The sequence below is a fragment of the Lepidochelys kempii genome, chromosome 6, assembly GCF_965140265.1.
Source record: "Lepidochelys kempii isolate rLepKem1 chromosome 6, rLepKem1.hap2, whole genome shotgun sequence".
Lineage (NCBI taxonomy): Eukaryota > Metazoa > Chordata > Testudines > Cheloniidae > Lepidochelys > Lepidochelys kempii.
The window spans coordinates 88,619,018-88,642,125 of record NC_133261.1 but is presented as its reverse complement, the minus strand read 5'-3'; the positions used below and the strand labels follow the sequence as shown (position 1 = coordinate 88,642,125).

Below are 23,108 nucleotides of genomic sequence, written 5' to 3'. Positions count from 1 at the left end.
TCTCATGGCTGCTCGGCACAAGATGGTACAATAGGACTGCTAACCATCCTCATCTCTTGCCTGCCCGGCAGAAGATGATGCAATAGGACCACTAGCAATCCGTATCACCTGCCTGCTCACCATAAGATGGTTCAATAGGACTGACTGCAGGACTAAAGAGAATGACCTGATCAAGTCACTCCAGATTTAGTCCCTGCACCCATGTCTGCCCAGGCGCTCCTGATCGACCTCACAGAGGCGATCAGGAGCACCTTGGACATGACGATGACGGCTACCAGTCCTATTGCACCGTCTGCTGCCACAAGGCAATGGGTTGCTGCTACTGTGCAGCAATGCAGTACCGCATCTGCCAGCACCCAGGAGACATACGGTGACAGTGAGCTGAGCGGGCTCCATGCTTGCCATGGTATGGCGTCTGCACAGGTAACTCAGGAAAAAAGGCACGAAACGATTGTCTGCCCTTGCTTTCACGGAGGGAGGGAGGGAACAGGGGCCTGACGATATGTACCCAGAACCACCCGCGACAATGTTTTAGCCCCATCAGGCATTGGGATCTCAACCCAGAATTCCAATGGGCAGCGGAGACTGCGGGAACTGTGGGATAGCTACCCACAGTGCAACACTCCGGAAGTCGACGCCTGCCTCAGTACTGTGGAAGCACTCCGCCGAGTTAATGCACTTAATGCACTTAAGCATTTTCTGTGGGGACACACACACTCGAATATATAAAACCTATTTCTAAAAAACCGACTTCTATAAATTCGACTTAATTTCATAGTGTAGACATACCCTAAATGTTTTTCTTTGCAAAGAAGGAAATTAGCATAAGAGGTTAAAGCTTTTCTTTGTAAGTGCAGTACAGAACTTGGAAATAAACAGTAGTTCTATTCTTCATAGAAATCAGTAGATTCTTTGCTCAAATGCTTGCAGGTTCAAGATTGTAATATGGTATCTTTTCTACTGTATAACCAGCACTGACTGAGTACTGAGCAATGTTCTCATTTCATTCCTCAAAATTAAAAACGTACTTGCACAACATCACAGCTAGCAGTTTGCTTGATATTTTTCTGGCCCGTTTTTGATGTGGAATAAAATAGTGGTAACTTTGAGTTATTTAGTTTTGAAAAATGCAGTTCCTGAATGAGATTATTAAAAACATGTATGGTTTGAATGAGGCTTGTGCTGTATTTCTTTCTCAGGAAGATGATAAAATATTTGAGAGTCATGAACTGGTGAGACTGCTATAATTATTTCTTTTGTTAGCCCTCAGCATAATTACTGTAGCACATTTCCATGGAACTGTTCCATGGGCAAGTTAGACCTGCTCCTGGGCAGGTTTAATTCATGCATCTCTGTTTTTGCCAAATATTCTAAGTGCTTTGTAATTATTTTTGAACAAAGTTCTTGGTTCTACCTTTTAAGCTACTGTATGTTTTGTCTTGCATTGTGCAACATAAAGGAGAAGTCACATTAGTGTGTGGAGAAAAAAAGACTTAATAATTCCTCAGAGCTTCAATCCTAACAGAAGGTCATTGCACTTTTTTGTCTCCTGGTGATCTCATATTGTTGTTTTGTTTTTTAATGAGTCAGGTTTATGATAGGGTAACATCTAGGAGAAGACTTGGATTTGTAAATTTGTCTCTGTATCGGAGGTATTTTTAGAGCCCTTATCCATGTAGTATTGCAGCAGTAAATAAAATAACTTAAATTACCATGATGTTGCCCAAGAGAACTTCAGAATGAATTCTGCTCCTCACCTATCTCAGGTTGTCAGAAGATTTGTTTGTAACAAGCGTCTTCTCACGGCTCTTCAACTGGGAAGGGACAAGAGCAAAGTAATTGATCTGATTTATCATAATATGGACAAGAAATGTCGGTGCTGGTTTCCTTCTCCCACCTGGATTTTTCACTGACTAAAAGACTTCTCAGCTGGAACACAAAGAATAAAGGAAAGGCGTTTTTAAAATGAATGGGGAATATAAAAGGGATGAGGAACCTTCCTGAATAAGATTATTGCACCTAATTACAAAGTGTGAAATTCACCCCTATGCAGAGAGCCAACTCCACGCACCGCTGAGCCACTTAAAACTTCAGAAAAGGAGTTTGGTGGTGCAGAGGCCTTTTCTGCTTCTGCACAGAGATGAATTTCTCCCAGACAAAATTTTTTGTTTTTAAATTGTATGCACAAGTTAGAGTTAGTATTTCGATGCAGGATGGGAGACTGTTTGGGCTGGTTATTATGTTGCCTTTGAGCTAGTTCATCTGTCAAAGTGATGAGTAGTTTACTGATGGAGCACTCCCACGCAGCCATAAAGCTAAAAATTCCTGTGCAATATACAACAACACAATAAGCTGCCTCCTTTACTGATGAACACCGTGCAGAGTGATTATTGGGCATTGGTTTCAGAGTTCTCTTATAGTCTGAAAATAAAAGAGTAAACTCTGTGCCCTTGTTTTGAAATCTGAACCAAGGTTTGTGGTTTGACAAACTCCACACACATCCCAGGGCAGATTCAGATGTCTTTAAATGTTCTTTTCCTTGAATATGCAAGCACATACTCAAACATGTATATGCAAAACATAAAATATACAGTAGTTCAGTGAAACCTGCTGATGGTATGTCAAGTCTCTACAGCATGCTCTAGTAATAGAATACAAGTTCTAAACCTTATTTTGTTACTTCGGAGGAGACCTAATTGTGCTTGGTTTTATCCTGATATATTGTTAATTTTTTGCCACTTTACAGGAACTGGGTCTTCTTCTTCTTCAGCCTCTTAACTTGTTTTCTTCATTGGGACTGACCACTGTGCTTTTCAGTCAGGTCCCAGCAAGAGAATGTAATAATGGCAAATGTTTACTTGTATTGTTTGATTTATAGTTTACATGTCTCTAGTACCTTCCACGTGGATCTCTCAGAGTACTTATCAGGCCACAGTACACTCCTGTGTGGAAAGAAAGCATTATGTGTGCTTTGCAAATGGGTAAATCAAGACACATTGATTGGCTTGCCTAAGGCTACACAGGAAGTCCATGGCAGAGGCTGGAATAGAACCTCTTGAGTCCCAGTCCTGGGCTTTAATTAGATCATCCTGCCTGTTTTCCAGGAAGAATCTTTCCACTCCTGCTAGGTCTGAGGCAATCCTCCTGCCCCTTCCTCCATTTTTTACCATCCAGAATTCTGCCAGATCCATGCCACCTATCACTGTCCATTTTTTTTTTTGAACATGAGAAGATTTGACCTGGAGCTGAGTGTTGTGACTTACATTTGTAAACCTTTTTGCCAGGTCATGTAGTTACTACCAGTCAAAGGAAAAAACAAAAAACAAAAGCATTAAGTCTGCTGCTACTCCTCAGCCTGACTTCTTCTGTCCTCCCCTCTGCCCCCGACACCATATGGGGCAGTGCTCTCTTTTAAGTTGTTTGTAATTCACCTAACTTTTACAATACCCTTTACCCAAGAATATGACTGCTACTTTTCCTTCGTCTCACTGGCCTTACCCCTAGTACATATCTTCACATCCAGTCCTCCTCCCTGCCCAGATAAAAAACCCATGCACACCAGTTGGTGATAGCTACCATGCAATACCACTCAAGCTGTTGAGCAACTGATGTGCAACAAAATCTCCAAAAAGTGTAATAATACAAAAAGGTTACAATGAAGTGGGATCAATTTATTGTGCATAAAGAAAATGTTCTGTAATCTCACTCTCATGACTGGAACTGGGTGAACTATTCACAGGGAACTACATATTATTAGATAGAAATAGGAGCTAATTTATCTCTGAACAGACTTTGCTTTTTCAGGATTTGTTCATTATTTGAAATTATTCATTGACAAGAAAATACTTCCATCTGTGAATTGGTTGTGAACTCTACTATGAGTTTTCACTACTGTATTTGTAACTTGCTATTCACACTCTGTGGTTGGTCACCTAATCTGCATAGAATTCATCTTCCAAATTAGGGGATTCCCAAACCCACATTCAGCTTTCAAGATAGCTATACAAGTATGTCCATTGTGAATATTCATACAAATACATATTTGTATACATAACTGAAAAAATTTGCCTTTCCAAAAACAAATATTTGCTCCTCCAAATGTCACAGAAAGTAAATAAGAAGGATTATGAATCCCATCAAAGTGAATGAAGTTTTTATTGAAATGAATGTTAGAATACACTTTTTTGTAGTATTTGTCTATCTGTACTAATGATTTATCATTTGTGAAGCAAGTAATTTACAGTAGAGAAAACTGAGATAGCTCTGTAGAGAGTAAAAACTAAATATAGGTCTAAAATGCAAAATGGTTTTTAAAAAAATTCTGCCCCTTGCCTGTTTCTATAATGTTACTGTTCTGCTATGTTTCTTTATGGCCTTGTACTTAAAATATCATCAATGCAGTCCTATAATACTTAAAATATAACCACATATATTGCATAATTTATATCTATGGCTTAAAATAATTAGGTTTTTGTTCTGAAACGTAATGTTCATTTGTTCAACAGCTTGTGTGACTAGAAGGATTTACTGTTAAAATAAACGGCAGAATTATACTCTCAATTTAGTTATTATCCCATAAGTAATATAAACAACCTGAAGAATTTGTGCCAAATAGTAGAATAAACTACCTTATCAAGGTCCATTTTATAATATCGGGTTTCACATGAAATTTAAGCACTAGCAATGCCATATACAGCCTTTATAGTAGTTGTGCAAATCTGCATTCATATACAGCCCTAACAAATGGCACCAGAGTAAATGTTTAAGTTAACAAATTTGATAGCTGTTTAAATTGTGATCTAGTTATATTTGAATATAAGCATGTAAACTGCTAAAAATATAGCCTCAGACTATCAATTTTCAAATCTAGTTATGCTTATAGGAGCAACTGCAATGATGTATGTCTGGAATCACAGGAAATTAATTAAAGTATAAGTTCTAGCTGTTGACCTTACATTTCAGAAAGCTATACATGTTTAAAAGCTTTTTTTAGAATTTACATTGCACAGAAGATTTAATTTGCTTTTGTTACTATGCTGAACAATTTTCCATCTATCATCTAAATTGACTGAGTACCCAAAGTTATATATTTACAGTATGCATATAAATGCTTTCCCTCCTTCATACTTTGCAGTCAGAGAAGGAAATATCAAGGATTTGATTCACATCTTAAAATTGCACGGTGCAGCTGTCATCTCAGTTAGACGTAATAAGGGTGTGTAAGTTAAAGGGGAGACAGAAGACTCACCTATTAACAAAGATCATGAATATGGTCCAAATGCTATTTTTTTCTTGCGAGAGAGAAAGCACCCATTTTTTCTTTCCCTTTGATCTTCTCAGCAGCAGAACTGGTACATTGGCAGCACAGTACTGAGCACCAAGAATCTCTGGAATTCATGGGTGAAATCCTGGCCCCATTGAAGACAATGGGCAAAACTTCTATTGCAGAAGTGACCAACCTGTGGCTCCGGAGCCACATGCGGCTCTTCAGAAGTCAACATGCGGCTCCTTGTATAGGCACCGACTCTGGGGCTGGAGCTACAGGTGCCAACTTTCCAATGTGTCACAGGGGGTGCTCACTGCTCAACCCCTGGCTCTGCCACGGGCCCTCCCCCCACTCCACCCCTTCCCACCCCTTCCCCTGAGCCTGCTGTGCCTTCACTCCTCCCCCCTGCCCCCAGAGCCTCCTGCACGCCACCAAACAGCTGATTGGGATGTGTGGGGAGGGAGGGGGAGGTGCTGATCAGCAGGGCTGCTGGTGGGTGGGAGAAGCTGGGAGCAGGTGGGGGGAGCTGCTGCGGGGCTGCTGACATATTACTGCAGCTCTTTGGCAATGTACGTTGGTAAGTCTGGCTCCTTCTCAGGCTCAGGTTGGCCACCCCTGTTCTATTGAGTTGAATGGAGCCAGGATTGACTCCATGAGTCTGTGCTGTGTGGACAAGGTTTGGTTGCTGACAGTATATTTAAATACAGATATCAAATACTGATTTACCCCTTTTTGACAATAAGGAAATGATAGTATTTTTAACATTGATTGAAAAGCTTGTGGCAAATATCTCCAACAGCTGGCGATGGGGCAGTAGATGGAGAGGGTGCTGAGTTTCTACGGATAATTCTTTCCCAGGTGTCTGGCTCTCACCTCAGCCTCTCTTTCCCCACCATCCTGTGGATTTCACTGCATCCAGGGTAAAACTGGCTTGCAAACTTTTGCAGAGGGAGGGGTCACTGGGAAGCATATGGGGACTGCGGGAGTTTACAAAAACTGGGAGAAAACGCTGGATTTTGTAAAAACAGCAAGGACAGTGGGACAGACCGTGGAAACAGATGTGTGATTTTCAGGGACATATGATCACTCTACGTAAGAGGGTTTTGCACAGAAACTGCTTCACAGAATGGTACAATGATTACTAATGGGAAATGGCTGGCACAGATGGCAAAAGAAAACGGGCATCCTTTGTGTTGAAGAGGAGTTTATTTGTGCCTAACAGATCTAGTATTAGAAGTGGTGATATTTGCATGGCAAAGTATAGTGAAGATGGAAAACTTTACAGAGCAAAAGTTAGCAGCATAAAAGGTAACAACCTAACTGTGAGACATGTGGATTATGGATCTGAGGAACTTGTTGGCAGAGAGATGATTAGACAAATTCCTGATCAACTGCTTACAATACCTATGCAAGCATTTCCATGCGGTCTATCTGGATTTAATTCCCCAGGGGGTTCATGGAGTGATGAAGCAAAAGACATTAGAGGAGTCATTCAAGGGCAGTTTCTGTCCATAAAGATTACCCCTTTCACGATGTCCAGGTGAGAAGGACCTGGGATTATTTGTCCTACAAATAGCAGTTGTACAGCTGCACAAATATGGGTCATTTAATCATAGCTTCTTTGATTTTGGATCACAGAGGTTTACAACTTGGAGTTTAGGTTTTGAATAAACACCAAAAATCTCAAAAAGAAAAGCATTTAAAATGGCTATTTTTACATGGTTTCCACCTGAAACCATAACCGTTCCTGGACCCGTCCTTTCCTTTCCCTTTTCAGGCTCTTGTCCTCAACTAGCTTGGGAATCCCTCCTCTTATGTAATCTTCTGGGGTGGATTGAGGACAGTGGCTACTGCCTCCTCTTACAAACATCACGAAGCCTTTGTGGTAGACTTAGGAGAGAGAGGGAGATAATTATTGCTGCAGCATTTTGAACAGACTAGAGAATCAGCAAAGCTGGTGGAGAAGAGGTTACAGTTGAGGAAAATGTCAGTTGTTTGAACCTTTTTCTAGTGATACGTTCAATAAACTTGCACCTTGTCGCAGCATCCACTGTCTATTGCTTCTTGTTGTGTGGCAACGTTGTTAATGCACTCTTAACCCAGGTGCTTCAAAGGGCTCTGCATGGGCAGATCCAGGTGCCCATATGGAGCCCTAGAAAAGGACTGTGGCCTTATCTTGTTAGCGTCCTTTCACTCTGACTCTGAAAAATGTTTAGTTGCAGGTTTTGCTTTTTAGACTTCGGAATCTTAACCAGACCAGAAATGTGTGCTCCTTTCTATTTAGTCAGGCAGGTTAGCTTCTGTAATTCTAACAAGCCAATAATGTATAAGACACAGTCTTCCGGTTTCCAAAGCGCAAGAAATTCACTTGAATATAAGCATTTAGTTAATACTGTTTTCAGAGAGAAATAGATTTGAAGCAGAAAAAAAGCATTGTGTGTCTCCAGGTTGTGCTCAATCCCCTAGTGAATAATGTAAAACAGACCAGGTTGTTTTTGAAGTGAATGCTTTCACCCTTCTTTATTATTACTAGTACAACTACAGGGTGCTGCTGTGGCTGCTGCTCCTCCCCCCAGCAAAACAAATAAACATCTTGTCAGTTCTTCCTCTAGCTTCTTCTAACAAGTACTGGTGATCAGTTAGCTAGTACATTAAAAAGTTAAACCTTATTTTATTGAGGCAAGCAATTCCAAATCAAATAACCCAGTTCACAGATCTACATTAGAGCACATAATTGGCATATATTTTAGGATTGCTGTTAAAGCTATTAAAAAGATTTACTAGGGAAGGAATTAATCCAAAAACCCTAAAGGAAGGAATATGTTGTTTGTGTCAGTGTTACAAATGGACTCACTTAATACTAAGATCTTCTCTCCCTTTAAAAAAGAAATTGAAATAAATGTAAAAAATATTATTTAACATTTTTAGTAAGAAGTTATCCTTTTACCCCATAAACTGATACAAATAAATTAACTATTATTTTATTAAAGTGTTTATTCGGTTTCTGCATTTTATGAGCAGAAATATTAAGAATTAAGAAATATACAGGACAGTTGTATGTGGCTATAGGATAAAGCTAAAGTAAAATAATTTTAATATATATTATCTCTGTTGGGGTAGCCCAGGATTAAGGCCCCAATCCAGCAAATATTTATGCATGTGCTTAAAATTATGCACATGAGTAGTCTTGTTAAATAATGTGAATGTGTACAGGTAGCACATACATAGGTATTTACAGGATAGGGGCCTACGTTTTTCCAAGAGTATTTTAGAAACAATCACCTTTATTCTAAATTTCTGCTTAGGACGAAAGTCTTAAAAACTTCTGAAAAAAGTTTTATGGTTTAGGACAGTCTTTCTATGTAAATACTAGTCTACAATTTCTTTCAATTACTAGTGAATTTTTACAAGGTTTCTTTTTACAACAAATGGAGCCCATCACTTTTGAATTTAAACTTTGAGGTATAAATGATCAAGGCTTAAACATACTAATATTAGTATAAATCCTACATGTGTGTGTGTGCTAAGATTTTTTTTCAGTCTTGATTTCTTGGCTAGTGTAATGTAACAACTTACAACATTCCGTTGCTGTTATTACTGTTGGACTTTGTGCGATGCCATTGAGGCATTTTCAGCTATTAACCTTCCCAAGGGTTCTTTTCAGACAAAATGTTATGCATCAACTCTCACATGAGTGTAAACCTCTAGAACAGCAGTCTCTGCTTTGCCAACTTGGCAGCAAGTTCTCTCACTAATAAAAGAGGTTACCTCAGATGGAGATCCCACATGTGCCTGAACTGCTTTTCTTAGGACTATGGAGCGATCCAACATTTCCTTCTAAATGCATTCAAAAAAGATGTGGGTTTGCCTTCATAATTGCCCAAAGAATTATATTACATCACTGGAAATTTGTCTTCCAGAGTGAAGAAAATGCTTAGATTTGTTAGTGCAAACAGCTTAGGAAACACTGATAGGCAAAACTAAGAATGCCTTTTGCTAAAATGTGAAAACCTTTTTTGATCCTGCTGAATCCAGTTGAGATGGAAGAGAAAATTGCTGTTTAATATCATTTAACTAAAATTGTACTAGTTGGTGGTATTATTTGAAGCTGATGGTGTCTAATCAGACTAAGAAGCCATATTTGTATGTTTTCTGTCTAAAACACTAAAACACTGTATGCTATGTGTGAAGAATATAAATAAAAAGGTAAACATGCTTGTTTTATCTTTTGCTTAGGACTTCCAGCAGTATTTGATTATAATAATTAATGTCTGAATGATTCTTTGAAGCAGGCGTTATTTAATGCACAGGGCTGATGTTACATGAGTTATAATGGCAGTCTGTAGATGGCCTCAAACAATGCTATTCTGAACTGAGATTACTAACATTTGTGTTTGTGTTGTTTTGGATGCTGGATAGTAATTGAAAAAATCGAAAAAGAAATTATGTTCTTCCAACTCTGTTTGAAGTTCCCTTGATGTGGAACTTGGCTAGGCTACTCAAGTGAGCATCTTTGTAGCTCTACAGTTTTAAAAATGAGATATAATGAAAGACTACACATTTTGGTTTTAGATGATAATTTTTTCTACAAAGTCCCCTTATTGTGTAGGATGTAGCCAAAGACTTCTAAGTGTAATCAAACTGTGAACAAAAGCACAGTATATCCAAGGCTCAAACTGGAAAAAGATGTCATGATCCCCCCAACCCCCACCCCGCATACACACTTTTAAAACAAAGGGTGGAGGGGATGGGGAATGTACGCTCTAGCCTCTTTTTCCTTTTCTCTATTGGCACTTTGAGAAGTTAGGTGTACCCCCATTTGGAGCACTCAGTAGATTAACACAGTGAGTTATGCTGACCACCTTTATCCAGAGTTTATAAATACTGGCATGTATGTTTGCAGTCTTAAATCATAATCTTGTTGTTTTTCTTAAGGCTGGTGTGCTGCAAGCATTGTCAGCCTGCTGCTGAATGCTCATTATGTGTCAAAATATGAGCAGAAGAAAGGTGACTTAATTAAAGTATTGATAGCTGCATTTTATATTGTTCGCCTCTGTGTTAAATGTCCAAAAGTGACTGTTAGGCACCTGATCTAACTTCCAATAGAATCTCCTGATGATTTCAGTTGGAGTTGGATCAGACACTAAAAATAAGAAATTGTATGGTAGGTTCATTTCACAGTGGTAAAATGCATTACAATATGCTACTTCAGATTTCTGAAAACAGGGTCTGATTCAAAGACCATTGAAAGACTCCTATGAACTTCCATGGACTTTGGATCAAGTCCATGATTAGCAGTTTATTTTTTACACAACAAGAAAGAGGTGTAAATTGTAAAAGTGTTGGCTATCTGAATACTATGAACTACTAAAAAGTTACTTTTAAAACTGTATTTCTCCTTTGTTTAATAACTCCTATGAAAGTAGCGTTAATAAGAATAAATATCAGGAACAGTCTATAATAATGAATAAGATATATCAATAAACCTTAAAATCCCTTTTATATAGAAATTGGAAAGCTGAAAGTGGCTTTTAAAATCCTTAACTTCACATGCTGTTATAAATTGTATTTTTTAGGTTCCAAATTCAAAGAGGGAAAACTGATCCAACCAGTTACAAGAGCTTGGGGGACAGTTTTAGGACTATTTTCCGGACCGAAGGGTAAGAATACATATGTTATATTTGTCAATTTTATGTGGCTGTTTCTAATCACCCAGCTTTCCAGACATTGGAACACTGCTTTTAAATTAACCCTTTCTCCTGTGGTCAGAATTTGGCAAACATTTTATTTGACATAATAAACACAATCTGAAATGCCTTACACATCATTTAGATGCAGGATGCTTAATTATGCTCTTTGTTACACCAATATGGACTCACTGAATTCAATAGGGTAATACTGATTTGGCCTAGAACCTATGTCATTAAAATCCTCTCTATTTAATATATAATCCAATCCAGTGCAGCACCAATTCCTGAACTCTGATTATCTGGCATTTCAAGTTAGCCAAGGTGGATTAGCTTCCCAGCAGTTGCCCTAACTAATGCTCCACAGGAGCAACTTCTTGGTTCTGTGGAGCATATAAGATCTTTTCTAGGGTTCCTCACCCCAATCCAACAGATCTCTTAAGCATGTGCTTAACTTTCAATACATGAGCAGTCTCACTGATGCCAGTGAGTTCAGTGGGATTACTCACAAGTTTAAAGTTAAGTACATTAGCAACAGGACCTCTGCATGATTGATGCTTACCTTTAATAGAGGGGACTCAAATTAGCCAAATCCCAGTTTTATACAGCTTGCAGGCTTACTCCCAAGAACTTTGAAAATACAGTAGAAACCTGATTTTATACTGTATGGATTTTCAGTACTTGACTTTACTATGGATTAAATAGAATTGTGCTTTTACATAAGTACAGAGTAGCAGAACTAATGTTTTCAATCACTAAGTGAAGAAATCTTTACAAATGTTTCCATTAAGTTTGTGAGATAGAAGTCTGCAAATCCGTCTGCAGTGATTATGTTGCTTTCTGTTACTTTTTGATTCCTGGTGAAGAACTGCTGTGCATCACACCTATCAGACATGTGACATTTTAAAAAACATTCAAAAGTTTGCTAAAATAATTAGGATTTCTGGTTTTTCCTGATTTGTGTGTGTGTTATTCTTTATCCCTTCTGAAAGAAAAATGAAAAATGTATAATCCCTTCATCTAGTTGTTTAAAAAAAAGCATAAATCAGGTATAAATCACCAGTAATTCAGTATTTTGAATTCAGTGGGCATTTGGGTGTGATATGAATGCAGGACTGGAAGCTTGATGTCTTTTGGGTCTGATCCAAAGCCTACTGAAGTCAATGGAAGTCTTTCTTGACTTTAGTGGGACAACTCACAGTGTGTAAAATTAAGCATGTGTGTGAGTCTCTGGAGGTTCAGGGACTAAGTGAATAAAATGTTTCCTATTTAGCCAACGTTGAGCCTTTTTTTAACTCTTCTATCATTGGGTAGTTTTGTCCAGTCCAGGGGTGTAAAGTAACAGAGACTATATGAACTTGAATATATTATTGGAGGTACAAACCCTTCACCCTGCTGTATTTTTATTTGGAAAAGGAACAACTAATATTCATTTCAATTAAGTTACATTAAAAAGGTAGACTTTTTCCCTCAAATTTATAACCTACCATAAATTTCAAGTAAATAGCCCTTTCTAATATTCTTTAGAATGAGTTTTTTTATATATGTCTTTGTGGAGTTTCTCTTCAGCAGCGAGACTCAGACATGTTTGTTGTTCAAGAGTTTTTGTCACATAAATATTGTACTTTCAATCATTTCTCAAAGACACAAAGACTACTTATCCCATTAATATAACTCAGTTAATGCTGATATTATTGCGATTTGCAAGGAAATGTGTGGTAAATTACCTTACTCAGAATATATACCATACCTGTTGTCAAGGTTCCTTCCCCACTCAGAACTCTAGGGTACAGTTGTGGGAAACTGCATGAAAGACCCCCTAAGCTTATTCTTACCATCTTAGGTTAAAATTTCCTCAAGGTACAAACTTTGCCTTGTCCTTGAATCCTATGCTGCCACCACGAAGCGTGTTAAACAAAGAACAGGGAAAGAGCCCACTTGGAGACGTCTTCCCCCCAAAATATCCCCCCAAGCCCTACACCCCCTTTCCTAGAGAAGGCTTGATAAAAATCCTCACCAATTTGCATAGGTGAACACAGACCCAAACCCTTGGATCTTAAGAACAATGAAAAAGCAATCAGGTTCTTAAAAGAAGAATTTTAATTAAAGAAAAAGTAAAAGAATCACCTCTGTAAAATCAGGATGGTAAATACCTTACAGGGTAATCAGATTCAAAACATAGAGAATCCATCTAGGCAAAACCTTCAGTTACAAAAAGACACAAAAACAGGAATATACATTCCATTCAGCACAGCTTATTTACAAGCCATTTAAACAAAAGGAAATCTAACACATTTCTAACTAGATTACTTACTAACAAGTTCTAATACTCCATTCCTGTTCAGTTCCCGGCAAAAGCATCACACAAACAGACAGACCCTTTGTGTCCCCCCTCCCCCCAGCTTTGAAAGTAACTTGTCTCCTGTCAAGGTTCCTCCCCCACTCTGAACTCTAGGGTACAGATGTGGGGACCTGCATGAAAAACCTCCTAAGCTTATCTTTACCGGCTTAGGTCAAAACTTCCCCAAGGTACAAAATATTACACCCATTATCCTTGGACTGGCCGCTACCACCACCAAACTAATACTGGTTACTGGGGAAGAGCTGTTTGGACGCGTCCTTCCCCCCAAAATACTTCCCAAAACCTTGCACCCCACTTCCTGGACAAGGTTTGGTAAAAAGCCTCACCAATTTGCCTAGGTGACTACAGACCCAGACCCTTGGATCTTAAGAACAATGAACAATCCTCCCAACACTTGCACCCCCCCTTTCCTGGGAAATGTTGGATAAAAAGCCTCACCATTTTGCATAGGTGACCACAGACCCAAACCCTTGGATCTGAGAACAATGAAAAAGCATTCAGTGTTTTACAAGAAGACTTTTAATAAAAAATAGAAGTAAATAGAAATAAAGAAATCCCCCCTGTAAAATCAGGATGGTAGATATCTTACAGGGTAATTAGATTCAAAAACACAGAGAACCCCTCTAGGCAAAACCTTAAGTTACAAAAAAGATACACAGACAGAAATAGTTATTCTATTCAGCACAATTCTTTTCTCAGCCATTTAAAGAAATCATAATCTAACACATACCTAGCTAGATTACTTACTAAAAGTTCTAAGACTCCATTCCTGTTCTGTCCCTGGCCAAGACGACTACAGACAGACCCAGACCCTTTGTTTCTCTCCCTCCTCCCAGCTTTTGAAAGTATCTTGTCTCCTCATTGGTCATTTTGGTCAGGTGCCAGCGAGGTTACCTTTAGCTTCTTAACCCTTTACAGGTGAGAGGAGCTTTCCCCTGGCCAGGAGGGATTTCAAAGGGGTTTACCCTTCCCTTTATATTTATGACATCTCCTCATTGGTCATTTTGGTCAGGTGCCAGCAAGGTTATCTTAGCTTCTTAACCCTTTACAGGTGAAAGGGTTTTGCCTCTGGCCGGGAGGGATTTTATAGTTCTGTATACAGAAAGGTGGTTACACTTCCCTTTATATTTATGACACCTGTGGTGCAGCTTGCCTTCAAAAACAACTTTACAAAATCTCTAGTTCTTGATATGAAATACAAAGTCAATAACTTTCAAAATAGATCTGCTCCCAGTCTTTCTTCTATCAGCAACATCACAGACAACTGACCATAACACTTACATCCCTAATACTGCTGCCATAGCCTTTTGCTACCCAGTGTTTTCTTCTTTGTTGCATGTCCTTTGGTGGGCTTAACTGATAACAAACAATAAGGGAAAACCTTGATAGTGGTATTATCTCAAGAGAACTGATTAGGGATCTCAGTTATGTGGTGTTAACAAGAAGAAAATGTAGAGAATTTTTCTAATTTTGAAAGTGTGTTGACCTCAGTCTGGAGTCAGAGCAAAATATTTCTGATGTTTTCAAGTGTTAATGTTTGAACCTGTGGGCAGAAGTAGAATTTGAGCACTGTATAGGGAAAGGTTCTAAATTAAGATTTTAATCTACTAGTGCGTTGCGCGGAGTTTCTAGTGGGTTCTAGCTAAAGCTATGAGAGAAATTCTTGCCATCAGTGAAACACCGTGATTACATTCGTCTCTAATATTTTGGCAGAAACAAAAGGTGATTTTCAGAGGCAAAAAAATGAAATTTCTTTATGAATTTCACCTGATCCTTCTTTTGACCTTAAACAAGCTAATAACAAAAGCTGAAAATGACCCAGGCAAGATTGTGGGATTTATTGTTTTACGGGATGAACACTTTCTATAGTATGAGCTTCTTTCATCCAACATCAAGCATGCATGTGTTCTTGTCAATCTATTGTTTGCTTGAAAAAGGACATTTTGTGTTGCCCTTCTAGTATTCCCTGGTAAGGTTGGAGATGTTATTTTGTAATTCCTCTGCTGTGACATAGAACAACTGGTATTGTTCGGTGCTGTTCCTCACAAAGAGTTGCTACCTTGGAACACTTAAACTGTTTCCACTTATGGTCTATCTGTAGTAGAGATTCGTGTTGTAACTGAAGAACAAATATCTCTAATGTAGACAGGTCCTTAAAATGGCATTGAAGGCTCAAAGACTTAAAGTCTGCCCCTCAGTGCCTTTGTCCCATCTTACATGATTGGATAAACAAGGGGGTTTATATTGACTTCAGCTGAGTCCGGATTTCATCCTGAGTCTTCAACAGTAGAGCTGGGTGAATTTTTTCAGCTGACACTTTTTTTGGTGAAAAATTCAGACTCAGGGTTGCTGAAACATTTTTAAAAAATCTAAAAATGATACAATAAGATTATGAGAAAAATCAAAACAATGATGAGTTTTTTGTTTCTTAATTTCTTTCAGGTTTTTTTAAAGTCAAAGCTCAGACTCAAAGGGTCAAACAAAACATTTAATTTGATCTGAAACAAAAATGTTCTTGACTTTTCGATTTGTTGGAAATTTTGACATGTTTTCCTGTTGAGTCAATCCAAAATGATTTGGGGAGGGAGGGGAATGGGCGGGTTGCCAACAGACCAAAAATAAATAATTTCTTCTCAGAGCTCTGTTCAACTATGAGTCTACTGGCCTGTCTCCATTAGGGATTTTTGCACTACACTAGTGCAAAAATCCCCTAATGTAGACAGATCATAAGAAGTAACAGTTTAAGTGCCCCAAAGAAGAAGCTATTTCTGAGGGATGGCAATGAATACTATCAGTTGTTCTATGGCACTGAAGTATGGAAGAGGATATGGAGGGAGCAAATTTATAGAGTACGAAAAAGTAACTGAAGTAGCAGCATGTACAAAAAATAAATGTACTGCCCTGTAACAGAGGCTCTTTATAGTAATAAATGAAATGCCTAAGCTGTAAAGTAATTATTCCATTTTTCCAGGGGCGTGGAGGGAGGCAGGAGGTCACATTGTCACAGTCATCTGTCCATGAGTACCAGCTTAAAGAGGGAAGAAACTGAGAGAAGAAGGTGTAGAAAAGACAGTTTGATAGACACAGTCAGCAATTTTGGCTTAAAATAAACAGATATCAACAAATAACCCAGAAAAAAATGTATGATATAGGAGCTGCTCTGTCAGTCCCAAGTCTGGAGGCAACTGCCCAAAGAGAAATTATGAGAGTGCTCGCTCAGCGTGAGCGACAGAAATCATAAAGAGGAGACAGAGAAAGATTCATTCCAGAGTAAAATATTTGAGTTCACCCAGGGAGAAATTCCCTTCTGTGAAGTCGGCCAATGAAAAGCACCACTTAAATGCTATGTAGGAGCTATTCTGAAGACTTAAGTGGGACTTAAATGGTGCATGGGCCTTATGCTGGCGCTCTGCACAGGAGCAAATTTCACCCGTGGTAAGTCAGCCAAGTTTAGATACACTGATCTGAACTCCCCAGTTGTTTTGTTCTAATCGTTAAACCATGTGATCTCCTGGCCTTATAGTCTTGCCATATAAGGCTATTCTGACTGAATAATCACTGAGCTGAGATCTTAGAGAAAATGGTATCCTGCCAGATATAATTGAAATATATGTTGAAATATGTGGTCACAAAATCTTGACCAGATGCCGTAGTATGCAGTTGATTTTTTTTCTGCCTAATAAATACTATGGTGACAGTACTTCCCAACTGGCCCATCTCATAAAAAAGAAGCTGTGTACATAAATAAAATATAAATTACCAGTTTGTACAGTCTTTAAGGGTTTTCCTTGGTTTCAATGCAGATTTGATTTGTGGATTGGTCGGATCAAACAGCAAAAGACTAAGGGCTAGAATTCTCTGCTTCTGTAAATTGGTGCTGTTCAGTTGAAAATTTGGCCCTGCGTGTGTATTTTTTAAAATGGCAGAGAACACCCCAAAAAACTGGTTTTGGGGTGCAGATGAAACTATGCTTAGCTCATTGCACGTTTCTTTGTAAATCTAAAAAATTAAAATACCATAAAGTTAAAAGATATGTTGTGGCCTGGTTTTATTTTTTTGTTTAAATGTCATTTTAATTGTTTCATAGGCTAAATTTCATTATGTTTTGTTACTGCCAGATTTTTTAATTAGGCAATGTTTGTACTTCCATGAACCAATAAATAATTAAAAAGTCATGCAAATGAATGTTTTTAACTGACTGACCTTTAAAGGCAAGTACTATATTTTTCTATAGTCTCCTGAAGTGTATAAAGTCCAAAGTTTTGTAATTAAGACACATGAGATTTTTGTTTTCTGAAATAAGAATTAATTGGAACTTCAAACAGTGGGTGTTGTGCAAAGCATTAGCTTGATTTATGCAACGTGAGCTACCCATTCAAAAAATCCCATATCTTGGCTAGCCAGTTCTTCTCATTGTATTTATAGAACCTCTTTTATTGCATCTAGCACTGATCTGACCTTGCCAATTTTGGGTGCAGTTTCTTCAGCTGCGCAACCTGCATGCCTTTTACCAATCCCCCTTATTTTCAATTACTTTTTAAAAAGTAAATGTGACCAGCTTTATTAGCCAAAGCATGTGAGTCATTCTACCTGTCTTTTTTTCTTCTGTATTCCAGCCACTGTCTTTATCAGTGCTTATTACTGCTTTTCAGTTTTGCTCGTATTAAAGAAGGCATTTCTTTCCAATACACTTTGACAATGTAACTACACATAAGGTAGGTAAACATAGTGGATAAACCAAATGGGGAACAGGGAATAACAGGGTAAACAAAATGTTGTTACTAAGGGCCTGCTTCTACAAATGTTTAGTTCTGGCCACAGTGCTTGCTATCCTCAGTATTTATTCAAGTCATTATCACCGTGAGCTAGAGTGGCACAGCCCTTACTTGCCTGTGCAGAGGATTAAGGGAGAGTAAGCTCCTCGTACTGCCCTGCTCGTTTGGCTGTGCTCAGATTGTGACACTGGAGATAGGAAGGAGAGCAGAGGCTACTCATCCAGCACTCCCCACATCCCTAACACCACCAACCACCTCACCACTTGCTGGACAGAGTAGCTGCCTGTGCCCATAGGGGCAAGAAAGCTTTGCCATGTAAAAGAGATAAAATAACTTTGCCCTGGGAAGGGAGTAACTGTGTGATCTGCTCCTGAGGCAATGTGCAGCTGCACACCATCTCTTACTCAGGACAGATTCAAAGGTTACGATCTACCCTCTGCCAAGAGTTTGTGTTTTCAGGGTCAGTCCCTAAAATGCTGCTCAATGTTCTGAATATTTACCAGCGTGTTTACATCTTTATTTACTGCCATGCCTGTTTAATGAAAAGTTACCCCTACTATGCTACTGCTGTATCATAATTGAAATGTCATGGTTGCACAGAACACTACCTCATCATAAACATTCTCCATGGTCTCTTTAACCATTCACTTTTCATCATTCCACTCTTCTTCTCAAATAGAAGGAAAAGTCAGAGCACCAGAAAAAGCACTTCAAATTTAGTCAATTGCAGAACACTGTCACTTTCAAAGGCCTTCAAGATTCTTTCCATCCACAAAATAGTCTGACAACTACAAAAGTGGAAATAAAAAAATCTATGAAAGGCCCTCTAGGTGGAAATAAATTGTCCCCACAGGGAATTAAAATCTTCAAAGTAGGATCCATCCCTTGAACTTTTTTTTCTTGTCTTACAAGAAAACGGGAGCCACAAAACATAAAATTTAATTGAGATTTACTTAAAGTAGGGCTCCGTCTGACAGAGCATTAAAGGTCACATAGCTTTCTATTAAAGAGAAGCTGGAGTATTAACTTCAGGGCTTTTGCTAACTTCTGTTGGAATCTTCCAGTTGCTGCCTATTGTATGGTGGCCAGAGCTTCTTGAATCCTATCATGCCGTGAACAACTTTCTGTTTATCTAATTAATAGTTGTACATTTGGATTTCTCAGTTTGGGTTAGTTTCAGAGTTGGTGTGTATATTGACAGTTCTTTGACAGCAGAAGTAAAACGACCATGAGTATATCTGTTTATTGAGGACTGACAGGTTTATAGCCAACATAAAAATAATCTGATGTTTATTGGGGCAAATGTTTAGACAGAGGATTAACTGAAACTGCTGAGCAGAAAAAAAATCATTCTTTTCAGACTCCAGATATGAGGTTACATCAAATTATATGAACTTTTTTTTGTCACTGTCTTCCTCACCACTGCATCCATCTATGTTATTGATAGTGACTTCGATTTGAATATGAAATGTAAGAATAAAGCAACAGTCTATTGGAATATATATGTTAAATGTATTTAAACACACTTGGGATTATGTCTGATATTAAACATTGGAAATTATACTCATCTGCACTGTCCTAATTTTGAGTTAAAAGCATTAAAATTATAGATGCTATTGTTTAAGGTCTGTGAGTAACAACATTATTATAAACCTGGATTTTCATGGGTTTGTAACTTTATCAGTAAATATTGTTCTGGGCTATAACTGGCCGGTTCTCAGTCGAGGAGTCTGTTACTTTGGTTGATTTGTCTGAAGAGAGCAAAGTCAAATTTTTATGGGTTCCCAATTTAGTAAAACATTGAATGTAAAAAATTAAAATTTGACATGCAGTTTAGTCTTTCTTGAATCTGGATTGTCTTTGGAGAGTACAAAATGAAATTTCAGAGTAACAGCCGTGTTAGTCTGTATTCGCAAAAAGAAAAGGAGTACTTGTGGCACCTTAGAGACTAACCAATTTATTTGAGCATGAGCTTTCGTGAGCTACAGCTCACTTCATCGGATGCATACTGTGGAAACTGCAGAAGACATTATATACACAGAGACCATGAAACAATACCTCCTCCCACCCCACTCTCCTGCTGGTAATAGCTTATCTAAAGTGATCATCAAGTTGGGCCATTTCCAGCACAAATCCAGGTTTTCTCACCCTCCGCCCCCCCCACACAAACTCACTCTCCTGCTGGTAATAGCCCATCCAAAGTGACCACTCTCTTTAAAATGTGTATGAAAATGTGTATGATAAAGAAATTAATTTTAAAGAAAGTGGTCACTTTGGATGGGCTATTACCAGCAGGAGAGTGAGTTTGTGTGGGGAGTGCGGAGGGTGAGAAAACCTGGATTTGTGCTGGAAATGGCCCAATTTGATGATCACTTTAGATAAGCTATTACCAGCAGGAGAGTGGGATGGGAGGAGGCATTGTTTCATGGTCTCTGTGTATATAATGTCTTCTGCAGTTTCCACAGTATGCATCCGATGAAGTGAGCTGTAGATCACGAAAGCTCATGCTCAAATAAATTGGTTAGTCTCTAAGGTGCCACAAGTACTCCTTTTCTTTTTGCAAAATGAAATTGTTTCTCTTAGTCTATTTAAGACTTTATTCCTGGTGGAGACATTAGACGTTGAATCTATTTGGTTAAGGAACACTTTCTGAATCTGTTTTTAGTTTCATTAAGCTTTGAGCCATATTTATTGCTGGTCCGGCTCCAATGACTTCAGTAGAGTTACACTAGGGCTAAGATTAGAGTTGGTTTTTTTTAAAAAATGACTTGGGGGAGAGGGAATAGAAATAAAGTTTGCTTAGGGTTCAGTTGTCTGTCTTTTTACCAAAACTAATGATAACTTAGATGTGTTACTCTTGTAAAAGATGATAGCTTCTTGAAAAGATGACTTATTGCATATTTGTATATTTGGTAGCTCATTTTAGAAGTGTATTTATATACAGTGTGCTGAGTGAGATAAATTTTGCTTACATTATACACAGATGGACCTGAATGCAACTGGCCTGGTCTACACTACAAACTTTTGCTGGCATAGTTATGTTGGTCAGGGTTGTGAAGAGGTATGATCTCTAATGGACAGTTATGCTGGCTGGTATAAGCTGTGTCCATAATAGGAGTGCTTTGCCAGTGTAGTATACAAGTATACCTGTATTGGTAAAGCGTTTCAAGTGTAGACCTGGAACCACAATTCTGATTTTATTTTCAGGACTAACGACTTCAAGGGGAAAAAATTATATATCGAGCACTACAACTGAGATGAATTATGTACTGTGCTGTCTCATAATTGCCTTTAATGATAATATTACATTCCTGTTATATAACCCTGATCATTTTCCTATGTTGTAAGATGTTAAAATAAACTAAATAAATTAAATAAATTTTAAAAGAAAGCAGCTACTGAGCTTTTGCGGGAACTATTTTTTCATAACATTTTATTGCACAGTGATAAACTCTGATCTCAGTGGAAACACCATCTTATCTTATGCTTTCTATAGACTTCCATTGAGATCTCAATGAAACAAAATGATTTGAAACTGTGCACTACCATAAAAAATGAAGACATAAGTATTAATTTTCCTTGCTTTTGGGTGCTTAAGTTAGATGCTAAACTCTTTACATTACTTTTAAGTTAAGCCAAAAACTACATCCTTTAAAGTGGTGTTAGAGAACAAGGATGTTTTGGTATTATATATTTATTTACCAGCAATGACTTCCAGACCAAATTTTCACAGTCTGCAAGCCAAAACAAGCCCCTTCTAAACTCGGGGGGGTTTTTTGGTCACTTTTTAAATGTGCCACTGCCAAGCCTGTTTATCTGAAAATCAAGGTGTGTATTTTCTGCATTATACATGCTCCATGAACATCAATAGCAGTAAAAACTCTGGAGCCAGAATTTATCTGGCAATTTTTTTTTATTATACCTTCAGGCAGAAAACAATCCAGCTTGATCTTCTAGAGCTACTTACAACATTTTGGGTCTGCACAGTGCTGACAGTGTTAGTAAGCTAAGCATATATGGCTCAAAAGATGCTCAAGGCTGTTCTGTTCAGAATTGCCTTCATGTCTGCAGAATCTGGAAGCCTTAGAACAATGTCTGCCTTGTTCTTGAGTCCATCAAGCCAGCCTGCTGTATATGGCAATTTGCATATGACCATAAACTGCCCCAGGCAGTGGCAGAGGTAGGACATGGAACTGCACAAATCTTGGCAGCTCTGGCTGGGGTAGGTAAGTGGGTGGGTGAATGCTGGAGGGTGTCTGGGGGTTCTGGGTAGGAGGGTGGGTGGTGGAGGATGGCCGGAACTGCTGGAGAGAGTCTGAGTTCTTGGATTAGATGCATGGTAGAAGTTGTGAGGTAGCTGGGTGGGAAGTTGGAGGTGTCTGTCTGAGGAGAAACTGAAAGCTGTGTGTGGAAACTGGTTAGGCCATCTGCAGGGTAAGGTGGGGGTTGGGCGGGCTGTCTGTGGGGTAAGCTGAGTGTAGGTATAAAATTGAGAGTAGGGGTTGTCTGGGGAGCTGGGTTTAAACTGGGAGCTGGCTGTGGGGTAAACTGAGCTTGTGTGCCTGGAAGATAGGGGTGGCGATAAGAGTTGGATGTGTGGCCCTCCCCACTGGCTCTGGCTGTTCCTCTCATCTTCTTCCTCACTGTGATCCAATAGGGGAGCAGAGAGAGCGAAAAGACAGAGGGATTACCAGCCTGCTGGCAGCTGCGAGCAATAATTGCTGCCCATTCCTGCAGCCCAGCTGGATGTGTGACATCTCAGCTGGGCTGTGGGAATGCATGACAGCTGCGAAATGAGTGAGTGTCACACCAGATGCATGTCACTTGGCTGCCCTATGCACAAAGCCCTAAATGGAGTTGCCAGTCGGAGGAGGTGGCATGGCAAAACCATGCCCCAAATCCCCTCCCCTCAATGGCTGTTGCAGAGCGGGGATTTACTTCCACTGAACAGGGGCAGGAGTTTCACGGAAATCCAAAGACCAGACCAAGATCCATCCTTCCCCACTCCCTTCTGGTAT

At 38.9% G+C, this 23,108-nt stretch overlaps 1 protein-coding gene across 19 annotated transcripts in view; it reads left to right on the top strand.

The window, feature by feature from the left end:
- SLC25A21 (solute carrier family 25 member 21) overlaps positions 1-23,108 on the top strand; it is a 396,583-nt gene that overhangs the window by 302,564 nt on the left and 70,911 nt on the right. For 13 of the 19 annotated variants that reach the window (XM_073349071.1, XM_073349072.1, XM_073349070.1 and 10 more), the window contains one exon: positions 10,843-10,926. The exons of 1 other annotated variant lie outside the window; for it this stretch is intronic. In XM_073349071.1, the coding sequence (XP_073205172.1) occupies positions 10,843-10,926 (84 nt within the window). Of the gene's footprint in view, positions 1-10,201; positions 10,274-10,842; positions 10,927-21,996; positions 22,271-23,108 lie in introns of those variants that run through there. 5 more of the 19 variants (XM_073349084.1, XM_073349085.1, XM_073349082.1 and 2 more) reach the window with 2 other exon arrangements.